This window comes from Labeo rohita, chromosome 20, assembly GCF_022985175.1.
Source record: "Labeo rohita strain BAU-BD-2019 chromosome 20, IGBB_LRoh.1.0, whole genome shotgun sequence".
Taxonomy (NCBI): domain Eukaryota; kingdom Metazoa; phylum Chordata; class Actinopteri; order Cypriniformes; family Cyprinidae; genus Labeo; species Labeo rohita.
The window spans coordinates 33,874,079-33,887,468 of NC_066888.1; the positions used below are offsets into that span (position 1 = coordinate 33,874,079).

General features: G+C 39.4%; 1 protein-coding gene across 2 annotated transcripts in view; it reads right to left on the reverse strand.

Annotated features, from left to right (window-relative positions):
- Positions 1-12,937, reverse strand: part of LOC127182984 (1-phosphatidylinositol 4,5-bisphosphate phosphodiesterase beta-1) — an 83,072-nt gene extending 70,135 nt beyond the window's left edge. The window contains exons 1-2 of one of the 2 annotated variants that reach the window (XM_051138714.1): positions 12,687-12,936; positions 6,227-6,304 (exon numbers count right to left, since the gene is read on the reverse strand). In XM_051138714.1, coding sequence (XP_050994671.1) covers positions 6,227-6,304; positions 12,687-12,785 — 177 coding nt within the window. In that variant the 5' untranslated portion in view covers positions 12,786-12,936. Of the gene's footprint in view, positions 1-6,226; positions 6,305-12,686 lie in introns of both variants that reach the window. The other variant, XM_051138715.1, reaches the window with a different exon arrangement.
- Between the last annotated feature and the right edge of the window lie 453 nt (positions 12,938-13,390).

The window sequence follows — 13,390 nt, forward strand, 5'->3', positions numbered from 1 at the left end:
TCCTTTTGTTTTGGATACAACGCTTGTTCCCTTCGTGAAATCATGTTGCATAGCGTCGCATCTTGTCACTACTTCCTGATTTCAGTTGGTTCAGAAGTATTTGGTCTGTGTTGCGTTCATATTTCATTTGAACCGCACCAGAGATAGTTTGGAAGCGGACCGAGACCCATCTTTTTAAGACCCATCTCGGTCCGCTTGTTTGGTGCACACCAGGGTTCGAATGGTAGCGTTCACACATATTAAAATGAACCGCACTAACAGAGCAATTGCACCAGAGTTTGTTTTAATCTAACCAAACATGACAATTGTGAACACACTCTAAAAAAGGATAGATTTTTTGGATATTTCTTTATGATATGCAAGCAACATTATTGAATTGACTATTTTGATTACTGATCATCTTTACACAGTTACTTGAATGAAACTGAATCAACACTGAACTGGCCTCAACTGAACATAGCAGCACTGTTTTTAGAGCTGCTTTACAGAAGAATGGATCTCTGAATCATCACTGAATCATCGTTTTCCTGTTTATCACTGTGGAGCTACTGTGAAAAAATCTGTGATGTATAAAGGCGCTAAAGCAATAAGGCTGGCTTGACTTGTGGCACAACTTTTCAAGAACTGGCAGTCTTGGGTGCCAGTGAAGGTGTTGTATCTTCAGTGTCTCTCATAGTAAGCACTGACATGTGAAATGAAGAGCTCCTTCCTGTCAGCTGCATTCACTTGATGAAAAGCCATTTCAACTTGGCATTGAACACACTTCAATTTCAGTAGATTGGCTGAAGATTTACACTTTGCCAGCAGTGATTATGCTGACAAAGGGACCAAGGTGCCTGCCAGGACAATCAGACAAAAGTGCAACGCTGGGCAAAAACAGTGTTTGAACTATTGGCGACTCAGCAGGAGTAGGAGAAGAAATGGTGGTAGAAGAACCAGGTCATAGTTTAAAACACATGCTCACCATTCTCTTAGACAGCAACGAGATCAAATGGAGAGTAAAACAGAGACTTTTCTTAATCGGTATAGTCCACCCAAAACCGAAGGCCGTGTCATGATTTACTCACTCTTCTAATGACAGCACGGTCATTCAGGTTTGTGTTCCAGGCAGATTTCACTCTTAAAAATAAAGGTGCTTCATGATGCCATAGAAGAACCTTTTTTGTTTAAATGGTAATTAAAGAACCTTTAACATCTGAAGAACCTTTCTGTTTCACAAAAGGTGAAACAACATGCAACCTTTATGAGTAGACGAGGCGCAGAGGTGTACAGTGTCATGTTGTTGTCATGTTGTTGCATCACTCATAAGAGATGCTCAGACTTGTGAGAATCAAGCAGCATCATAAATGCAGGCGTTGTAAACTGCTTTGTCTAAGAGTTGCTGTGTGAGAGTCCATGCTGCTGCGATCCACAGAGCAGAGGAACGGGTCACAGCCCTGTTGCCTCATGCAAATGCTTTAGTCAAATGATCTGCTCACTTACAGCTGGGGGGCTGGGAGACATTGACATTCAAAACGCATCACCCACTTCACATTCCTGTTCCACTCTGCAAACAAAATATGGCTGTATTTAAACAACAGTTCCTGTAGCGCAGAGATGCGCTGGCTCTACTCAATGCGACACGCAACGGCGATAACCAGAGATGGACGGCATGACTAAAAAACTTTTGGATCCTGGCTGCAGTCATTTCCTTCCTTTTCTGCATTCCTCTCTTTTTGAGCATTTTTGTTCTGATAAGTAAAGAAGAACAGCATGCAGTGCTTCCTCTGCGCTACCAATTCAAAGGCCCGTCAAGCATTTTACTGTGTTATGTGAAAAAAAAACCCCTGAAAAACACGAGCTTTCAGATCAACATCACTATCACAACAGCCACCAAGACCACATCATACTTTGGCAGACACTTTTATTCAAAACCAAACTGGGATTCAGAGACCTTCAGCAAAGTGGTGGAAACTGTTTACATACCAGCACATGAGTGTATGTGAGGTTAGTGTATGAGAGGGAGGTTCATTAGAGCTACATTATTCATATTTTGTTTTAATTGCATGCAGAAACACATTTGGCAATATGAATGTAAAGATATATTTGTCATGCCAATAAAGCACCTTAAAGGGGTCATTGGATGCTAAGTTCACTTTTACGTGTTGTTTGAACATTAATGTGTGTTGGCAGTGTATGTATAAATCTACCCTATAATGATAGAAATCCATGCAGTGGTTTTTAATTAATCTGTAAAAATAATATTCCCTTTTTCAAATCGAGCCGTTCTCAGATACCTGTCGGTGTGGCGTCACACCTACAGAGGCCGCTCCCACAATAGTTGATTGACATGAGCGTCTTACCTCAGATCGGTTGTAACAGTCCGACCTCCATGTTTTAATGCTGGAGCAGGGATGTAAGTTAAACAAGAACTGAGTGATTAAGGTGTTATTTTGCTGGATGTAATAATGAACATAGTGCTCCAGACATCTGAGCTGCTGAAGATGCAGTGGATTATGTTTGTTTGTGAAGGGAATGCACCTCCCGATCTACATATATCCGTCTATGTTCACGCGAATCATTCGTGATCCAGCTTCACTTACAGCAGAAGTGAATATAAGGGGTGTTTTTTATTATCTTTGCATTCGCCTTTCCTAATAACGTGCTAGTTAGCAAACACGGCTAAACGCTGCTAAATGCGGTTAAAGTAAACAGGCTCGTCACTCCACAGAGAGAAGAGAGGGGCGGGGTGAGCAGAGCTCATTTGCATTTTAAAACAGCCTCGACCAGAATGAGATGATAAGGTAAAAGGTAAAAAGGGTGTTGTTTTACACAACCATTGAGAATTTTTAACCAAAGTATATTATAGACTTTTCATTAAGACCCTAAAGAATCATATCAACTTGTGGAAATTGGGCACCCGATGACCCCTTTAAGACTGAAACAGAGACACAGAGAGAAACACGCTCAGTGGACCTAAACCAGCCTGCAGTGTACAGCTGGTCAAAAACAGATGCCTCACGTCAAAACACAACACTTCTGTGGAGGTTTAATGGACCAAAGTTTGCTTGTTAAAATGAACAGTGTAAGTGCACTGCACTGTGGGAAGGGACGCAGTGCAGGTCAGCAGAGCACTGGCAGTGGATGGATGTCAGAGCAGTACAGACTCGTGACAAACTCCTCTGGGAGCAGAAGCTGCAGTCAGTGCCGGATTCAATCCTCGTCCCAGCGCAGCAGAGAGAGACAAGGGGAGCAGAAAGCTGTGACTGAGAGATCTAAAGAGGACACACTCCAACTCGCACTAATAAACAATGTACGTAAAATCATAGAGGCAAATTCATGAAAATCTTCTTAAGAACTAAATTTAAAAATTTCTTAAGATAAATTCCAAGAAGTTTATAAGAATGCAAGTGTAATTCTTGAAAATTTTTTATGTTGTTCTCAAATATATTTTAAAGAACATCTTTTTTTTTCTTAAGAAGAAAATGTGAAAAAAATGAGAAAATACCACGCTCCTGTACTCGTACTCATTACAAAGCTCCGATACCAAAAGCTGACACCACACAGCCTGTGAAAAAGCGCGGTGTCCAGACAAAGATACACTGACAACAGAACAAACAGACAGCACAATGGAGTTATTACGCCGCATTTACACTGCATGGTTTAAGTGACCCAATTCCGATTTTTTCCTCCCATGTGGCACAGTTCGGATACGGCCCACAACCGTGTAAACAGGAAAGAAAAAAATTACATTGATTCCAATCGGTTTCAGGCCTCCTTCATATATGGAAATAAATCAGATATGAACCGGACACGTGCATTTGCGCCTGTCCTGTAAGTGGGTACTCGTTGCTGCTGTTGTCAGTGACGGCGGCTCTCGCTTCAGTCCCGTTGTGGAGACTCTCCCCATTCATTCCATTGAAACCATGTGAAAACATGTGCCTTGATATACAGTCACTGATGAATGCATTTAGTTTTAATAAGTAAAAAAACCCCAGAAGATGTCTACAAATATCAACCACTTGATTATTCCACTCACAAACGTTCACTGGAGCTGCGTACATAAGCACTGTCCTATTGCATTAAAAACGTTTCTCTATGAATTCCATGTCAATAAATTAAACTCAGTGTATGATTGTAATTGTATTTGATGTCATATATATACTCTTTTTCATGTTTCACCAAGTGCAGTGTAAAATGCACACATCAGATGGGTCACTTTCAAAGGAAATGCAAGCATGTTGTCAAAAAAAAAAAAAAAAAAAAATAAAATTATATATATATATATTGTTACGAATCTGGTCGGTGTTCCGCGGTCCGCTCACCACCAGATGTCACTCTCACCCCATCATTACACTCTGACTGTTGCACCACACCCCGGACTACATCTCCCAGTATCCATCGCGCTGATTGTGTCCCCGTGACCAATCAGCAGCTCTATAAAAGCCCCGGACTTTCCCCATGCAAACCACGGAGTATTGTGAGTCATTCTTGTGTTCTATTGTTAGCGTTCCCTAGTTTCGTTGTTCCCGAGTTCCTAGTTCCCAGTGTTTAGTCCCCACGCCTGGCCCTTCTCGTCTCGACTGCTCGCCGCCTGCCTACCTGACTCTCGCTCGTGTTTTTGGATTATTCTCTACGTCTCTCCTGTGATATTCCTGTTTGCTCCTGTTTGACCCTGCCTGTCTGACCATGTCTTTGCCTCGTCCATTAAATAAAAGCTCGCATTTGGATCCGCTCGCCTCTCGTCTCTCACTCCCCGTTACATATACATATATACATATATACATATATATATATATATATATATAGCTATATATAGCCATAAAATCGTAATTGGTCATCAAGACCTGCGGCGTAAATGCGGCCTAAAATTAAGGATGTCTACAAAGTACATGTATGTAATTAATATAATGTTCAACCTTCAATACTCACACCTGTATACAGTAGCATAGCCAGAAAAGAGACTCTAGATTTGCATCAGAAAAATTGGGTGTGCCACATTTAATCCGACTCTGCTTATTAATAACGTTACAGAACAGAACGTTTTTTGTGCTCCTCGATCAGGGGCGTCGCTAGGGCTAATTATTCGGGGCTCGAGCCCAGAAAGATTTTTCTCTAGCCCCGAATGTTTTTGTATCGCCCTATGATTTCCAAAGAATTCACAGAATTTGTCAAAGTTTGAATGAATCAATCAAAAGCTGGTCATTACACTTCAATAAATCGCGATATGGACTAGTATCTGTAAATATTAAGCTGCAAAATACCATTTAAATATGAATCCTGCATGTTCTGCGTGTCATTATGAATAAATGGTGCAGACGCATATTCAGTTTCCTTTACTCCACACGTACTGAAGCGTGCGTGACGCTTGAGGTGATTTCAGCGTCTGCCATAAAAAATGCATGAACAACATCTCCAGAACTGCTCTGAAAGTACTTTGTGAGCAGTTCACAGTTTCCTTTGAGTAAAACCAGGGTCATATACTCTGAAATTTAAAGGTATTCACGGCAATCAAATTAAAAGTTCAGTTTAGCTTGTAGACATTGTGCCAGAAATATATTACTATCATTCAGCAGAATGTATGTACCTACAGTACTACTACCACTACTACTACTACTGTTAATTATACTATGACGATTTTTTACACAATATTTATTCCATCTTTTAAATTTTAATAGTACATCCCCTTTATTTGCCAAACATTTTCATTCATTAAAAGATAAATTAATATTTTACGCCTTTATTTGATAACCAGAAAAATTAAATACACAACACAGAATTTCATAAGGCTGTTAATTTATGCATTCCAATAAATAGACATGCTAAAACATTCCATAGGGCCCTAAACATAACAGAATTTTTGATATATTGATGTTAAATTGTATAAGTTCCATTGTTTTAATTAATTATACATGTTTTTTGATTAATAAAATTAAATATAACCATTAAAAAGGAGTCCAGAAAAATTAAAACAGGAAACCCTAAAAAAAACCCCCCTGAATTTGGAAAAAATAACTTATTTTACAAAGCACTGCAAAACACTTAAAAGGCCATTAAGTTTAGAGGAAAAACGGACATGCATTAATTAAAAGCAAACCCCCGTGTAAGAGACACTCAGTATTATTGTTTGGCAGTAGTTTTGCTGGCGGTAGTTTTTGATTGGCAGTAGTTTTGCATCTCTAATGCAGGACAGAGTTTGCTACAGAACAGTCACTGAGTATTTAGGAAAGAGAGAGACACTAATGACCTTATTCTGATCGGTCCAGTACAGGTAGTAGCCCCGTGGGTCAACGCGCAGTGTCACCGGCGTAACTGTGGTGCAGTCCTACAAAAACACAAGAGAACAACAAACACAATTACATCAGTGTCATCACAGCACAAGAGTTAGTTTTATGACAGTAAGCATAATGAACACTAATTTAATGTATTATATGACCAAAGTGTGTGTGGGTGAGAGAAATTAGAAATATGGCATCAGTTAGGAATCTGGGTGTGCTATTTGATAGCAGTCTTTCCTTCTAAAGTCTTGGGGAGTGTTTCATAAAACAAGTTTACCAAATAAGCCAGGCTTACTTCAGGTTAGTCTGGAAATGTCAATTCACGCACTCATGACCCCAAGGTTAGATTATTGTAATGTTTTATTGGATGGCTGCTCTGCACGGCTAATAAACTCCAGCTGGTCCAACATGCAGCAGCTAGAGTTCTTACTAGAACCAGGAAGTGTGACCATTTTAGCTCGGTTCTGTCAACACTGCACTGGCTCCGTATTAAACATCATATATTTTAAAATCTTGATACTTACTTATAAAGCCCTGAATGGTTAAGCACCTCAGTACTTGAGCGAGCTTTTATCACATTATAGACCTTCACGTCCGCTGCGTTCTTAAAACTCTGCCATTTGATAATACCTAAAATGCATAAAAATCAACTGCAGGTGGCAGATCCTTTTCCTATTTAGCACCCACACTCTGGAACATTCTACCTAGTGTTCCTATTGACCTTATTCTCCAGAGAAACAAGCGCGCCACCATCTCTAGAACATTGTCTTTGAACTTCCATTTGTGCGGTAGCTCAGTATATTTCTTTGGCATCACCGTCTAAGAGTAATTTAGCTGGTAAAGAGGATTCATGTGTTGTAGAGTTAATGAAAGATATTGTGAGCATTGTAATGTTTAAAGCAAATGTCTTAACAAATGTCAGTACACCAGCAAAATTTTAAAAGGAGCGGTTCATTCATAAATTCGTCAGATCACTGTGGAAATGCAACTGGAAGACAAGAGACAGCAAATGCAGTGTAAAAAGGGGCGGGGCAAAATAAGGTCAATAACATCTGATGCCATCTACACTAATATTTCTTTCTTATTCTGAGGTCACTGCAGCCACCCAGATGAGAACTAGATGAGCCCCAGAGACAGATCCCCACGAAGACCTTGTCACCTGGACGGCCATCTGCACAAGGGAACCAGACGAGTACTCTGCACAATTCTGAGGCCCTGTTTACAAATTTCTGGCAACATTGTTGGTTTGATTCCACAGACACTATTTGAACTGAACTGAGATGTATGATGACATCACTGAATCAATCATTGAACTGCCTTTAACTGAAAAATTGACTATTGTCCTCCTACATTATTGACACACTATTTTCCTGTTTAACACTGTAAAGCTGCCTTGTGTAAAGTGCTACGTAAATACAGGTGACTTGACTAACTTTACGTTCATGGAGAGAAATGAGAACTGAGAAATGGGGAGAGATGAGAACCAGTAGAGTGAGAAGACAACTGTAGCTCCTGCAAAACAAACCTTAACTGAGGGTCTGATGTGAGCCGTCAAGCGCAGAAAGATGAGAGCAGCTCGTGTGTCGTATAACCATCAGGAGACCTTTACATAGCAACTGCAGATATTACTGGAGCTCTATAAAAAGATCCACAGGCCTTTGTTCTGTGGCGATTTGTAGCACCTAAACTTCAGCAGGGCCCGATAACGCATGCAGAGATTCAACAGGCATCACAGCTTTTATTATGCAGTCCAAAACACCACATCTGTGACCAGTACGCACCGAGAAGAGATAAACACCGTGCAGATCACACACCAGAGGTTTTATGAGTGTGTCCAATCATGTATATAGTCAACAACCCGTCTGACTGGTTCCTGTTTCTAACTGATTTATTGCTGGGAGGCATTTGGATGCAGGTTCTGCCACTGAAAGACAAACACTGGCCAAGAATGCTGGTACTGACATGCTGTTCATGTCATAGGTAACAGAGCGAGTTTCAAGTCACCTTGTGTCCTTCACTGAAACAAAACCAGGCCCGGCCTGCTTTCTGCCCAAGCCTGAGGAGGACAGATTTCCTTTCCAGACTCTCACATTGTGTTTAGACAGCGATACGTGGTGACACACGTATTCCTAGGGAAAGTCTCTTTTTGCTCTCCATTTAATCTCAGTAGTCAGGAAGAAACGATTGATATACTGTAGTTACAGATATTTCTGTTAGTCACAGCGATTTAAAATCAGACAGCAAAAAACCAGTGGATTTGAGGTGGAGGAATCTGAGTGAGCGCTGTAAACAGGTAAAATCAATCTCTTGGCTAGAGAAATGAGCTGTGGGTATTCTGAAGGCCTTTTGTTACTGTAAACACACAGAATAAACAAAGCTCAAGAGACAATTTCTGCACAATGGCAACATGGATGCGGCCAGACATCATCTTCTCAAGGCATTGAGGAGATGAGATGAGGCGGCCGGTGATGATTTCCATAGTATTCCCCCGCAAAACAGTGAGAGAGAGACACACACACACACACACACACACACACACACACACACACACACACACAATTTCAACTGTTCATAATGGGCAGATTAAATTTTATATTGTAAATAATAAAGGTTATTTTATTGGCCGTTCAATAAAGATGATATCTATATTATATACACATTTACGTCTTTTTCTTAGTTTAGTGAATACTTCACAACTGAAGTAATGAGTAGGCTAATTTGGTTATTTCCTTTTATTATTTTAATCTTGATGGACTCACAGCAAAAGATCAGAAGATTCATATGAAATAAATGCATCAGGTTCACACTTGACAAACTCTTGAGAAACATTTTAAAACTAAAGACTCAAAACAGCCAAACTAATATTAAAAACAAGAAATTCCAGGCATTAAGGGAGTGCCCGGAGCGTGAATTCATATTCGGAAAGGCTCGGAAAACCAAGCGGATTTTGAATGCAGCTTCCAAAAGACAAAAAAAAAAAAAAAATAGCTGAATAATATTTTTATATTTGATACGATCACAACGGTGTGATTAGAAAATTCTGTGTGGCACATCACCAGCTGCTAAATTCTAATTTGCATTTGCTAGCAGGCACTGAGCCAGTGATAGACACATTTTTACAGTGCTGCACATTATAACCAGTCACACACACCCGTTATACATTTACATTTAGTCATTTAGCAGATGCTTTTATCCAAAGCGACTTACCAATGAGGACAATAGAAGCAAGATCTGACATGATCTATAAAGGTGCAAAATGCATTTATTTACACATAATTGAGAATTGAGAGATTTCATGATATAGTTCACACATTTGGGAATAATTTAAATGAAAAAGGACTAAAAAATTAAAATAAAACCTAAGTCTTATAAAAACACCATCAGGCCGAACTGTTTAGAGCAACGTTTCCATTAGTTTGAATGACTCTCACATGTCAATAACAAATAAGTCCTGGCCAATATATCCACTATGCAAAACATCTTGACATGTTTTTACAGTCAAACATACTAACCAGCACTTCCTGAAATATGACATTTCGGGGATCACTAATTTTCTAGAAGAAGAAGTTGTTTTCTCGCAAACTGGCGTGGAAAGTAATATAAGGTGTACTAAATGACTAATACTGATTTAAAAAAAAATCCTTCCTTTGGTTTTATTTGGCAGTTCCCTGTGGGTTGTAATGAATAAAAACGAGCACAACAGTAAGTGAAAGGCTGCAATCAGATGTTTCTGCTAAAAAACTCTGGGCTTCAAAAGCCTCTTCTGGCAAAATGCTTTGCTTTTCAGTTTTACCAGACAGAACACAAAGACTAAAAGTGAAACAGGATGAAGAAAGTTGAAATAATGAAAGGGACAAAAATGGAAGGAGTGCACAGGAAAAAAAAACATGTGAACAGGGGAAACTCAGGAAATCAGCCTGAAATCACACCCAAAACCACCACAAACTGGAAAAAAACAGGAGCATCACATGCATCCCTGCTCGTCATGCACATGTTAGGAAACACTGCCTTCACTGGAAGAGAATCGGGGAAAGTGATCTGCTACATTAAGACTGCATAATTTATCAGCTCAGAGAGCTGTTTTGGAGCTTTTCGGATATTTCATTTCTTTTTGTTAATAAAAATAAGATCAGATAAATAGACAGTGGAAATCTAAATGGTAGGAAGAATGTGGGACAATAATATGTCTCTAGTCACTAAAATATTAGCTTGTAATTTGTAACCACTTAGAAACGGTAATTTAGGAGTTTCACTCCCAATCTGAAATAAAGTTGTCACTGTCAAACATAACATATACATTTATTAATTTAGCACTTTCCAAACTGACTTACAAATGATGAATATAACAAAGCAATTCATCTTAAAGGAGAAGTCCACTTCCAAAACAAAGATTCACATGTAATGTACTCACCCCATTGTCATCAAGAAATTATGTGTTTTGAGGGAAACATTTCTGCAATATTTTTCTCCATATAATGGACTGATATGGTGCCCCAAGTTTGAACTTCCAAAATGCAGTTTAAATGCGGCTTCAAACGATCCCAAATGTGGTTGTAAATGATCCCAGCCGAGAAAGAAGGGTCTTATCTAGCGAAATGATCTGTTATTTTCATTAAAAAAAATACAATTTAAATACTTTTTAATCTCAAACGCTTGTGTTGTCTTACTCTCCCTGAACTCTGTGTATTCTGACTCAAGACAGTAGGGTATGTCATTTTTTCTCCCTCAACTTCAAAAATCATTTCAAAATCATCCTACATCGCTGCAGAAGTACAGACACAGTGTTTGCAAAGTGAACATGCAAAGAAGATCAAACACCCTTAACAAAAAAGGTAAAACAGCGATATAGGACAATTTTGAAGTTGAGGGAGAACATGAGATGGGAGTTTTTAGACATACCCTAACTGTCATGAGTACAAGTACAAAAAAAGTACAAACCCAAAGATTTACAAAATTGACTAGTAGGTGGATTGCCTGAATTAGTAGTTAATTACCTTAAGGAACCACAGTACAATTAGGCTGATATGCCCCTGACCCCCCAAAATTTAAAAACCCTACAAGTTGTTGACCTTACTAACTAGATGTTTACTGGACGAATAATCAACTAGTCAACCATCCTGCCACACAGTCTAAGATCAGAATTCCAGCAATACCAAAGATGAGGCATTACCATCAAAATTTATGATAAATAAACAATTCCCCTATCCGTCTGCTGGTTCAATCCATGAAGGTAGTTTACAAAACCATTCATTCATATTTCTACAGTTCATGGGCTGGGCAAAACACAGCGGATATTGAAGAACACTCCTGAAGAGCTTAGAATAAACAATAGGCACAGTTGCAGTTTAAATCTGGTAACCCTTGACTGGAGAGAAGTGGTTTCTGATGAAAAAAAAAAAAAAAAAAATCCCACTTCAGTCCTACACAAAGTCTCATCAGAAGCCGACATACTACTGTCATTTCTATGCCAAACACAAAATAGTTTACCTGAGACCTGTTCATAATTTGTGTCAAACTCACATTGCCCCCATTGTGAATTTGTGATCTTCAAGTACTGTATTAATCACTGATGCTTAGTCATATTTGTCCCTCCATGAAACTCATTTTGTTTTCTTAACCCTAATCAAACTACTTGGACTTGATGACTTTCGTAGCTTTGACCTTTTAAGGCAGGAGAGGCCATGAAAGGGGAAAACAAGAGGAAATATTGGAACAAGGAAACATTATGTGAAAAATAAAATCATCACATTCCCAGGATCACCTTCCAGGTGCATATACCATCGGCTATTATGATTAAAGTTATTCAAAGGTAATTTGCCTAAAAATAACAATGTCAAAAAAACAACACTAGCGATTTGTTAAAGCTGACTACATGCCCCTATAGTGCAACCTAACTGATTTAAGGTGAATACATTTATTTGAATTTTTTTTTTTTTTTGAAATGGAAAAAGCCATCCTACATAACATAACTGCATTTACAGAGATAATTACCCAAAATGTGAACTTTGTCATTATTTACTCACCATCACGTCGATCCAAAACAGTGATTTCTACGATCTTTTTAAGCTAATGCTACTTATGGGAAACGCTGGGATAAATGGGTTTCCCAGCAATCTTCTCTATTTGTGTTTAACGGAAGGAAGTCAGTCATACAGGTCTGAACGACATGAGGGAGAAGAGATGACCGAGTGATCTGTCTTTTTTTTAACATTTTCCAACAAAATACGATGATGAAACTTTAGTTTGGATAACAGAATCCGCGAAAAATATTTTATTTTAAGACACATACAAAAGCACTCCTATAGAAAGCAAGCCACTGGACTTTTTAACAGAATCTGACAGTTACATCGGCTGCTCGCGCTAGAAATGCTTCACAGGTGCTTCCTCTGAAAAAGGAACCGGACTGAATTTGCCATGTATGGTACTTACATCGTCCCATTTAATGAATTTGTCGCCGGTCCTCAGGCTCTCGGGCACCGAAACGCGTTTGAGCTGGAGCGCGTGAACTCCAGGCTGCGCTCCCGCCATCTGGCACGTCCGTGTCCGCGCGCGCTGAACTTCACGCGTGTGATGCTACTGCTGCTGCTTCTGAACCGATCTGAGACGTTCACTGTTGTGCCTCTGTGAAAGGACTCATTGCTCGCCCCCGTGTCCCGTGCGCACCACTGGTGCAGTTGTAGATTCACTGTCACGCGCACAGAGATCAGATGCGCGCTCTCTTTGTTAACAGTCGGTGCGCTCAAGAGCGTGTCGTGAACACTTACCGCTTTGCTCTAAAGAGAGCAAACGTGGAAGATGACATTCGTGACACACCGTTTCTCTAGACAGTCTTGAAATCAATGGGAAATGTAATGGAGATTTTACTAAAGAAAAATAAACTCACATGTGTCTAGAGTTTGAGAAAATGTCCTAACATCTCATAACGGGCTCACATTTGACAAGACCGCAGTTCATAGACGAACTAACGATGTAAACGGAAACATTCCACATTCCGAGAGCAGATCATCTGAGCGTTTGTTCTATAGCCTACAACATACAAAAAAAAAAAAAAAAAAAAAAAAAAAAAAAACGGGTTGGTGAAATGACTACATCGCGATTATGAAGAGTTTGTTCTAGTCTTCATTCTACACATT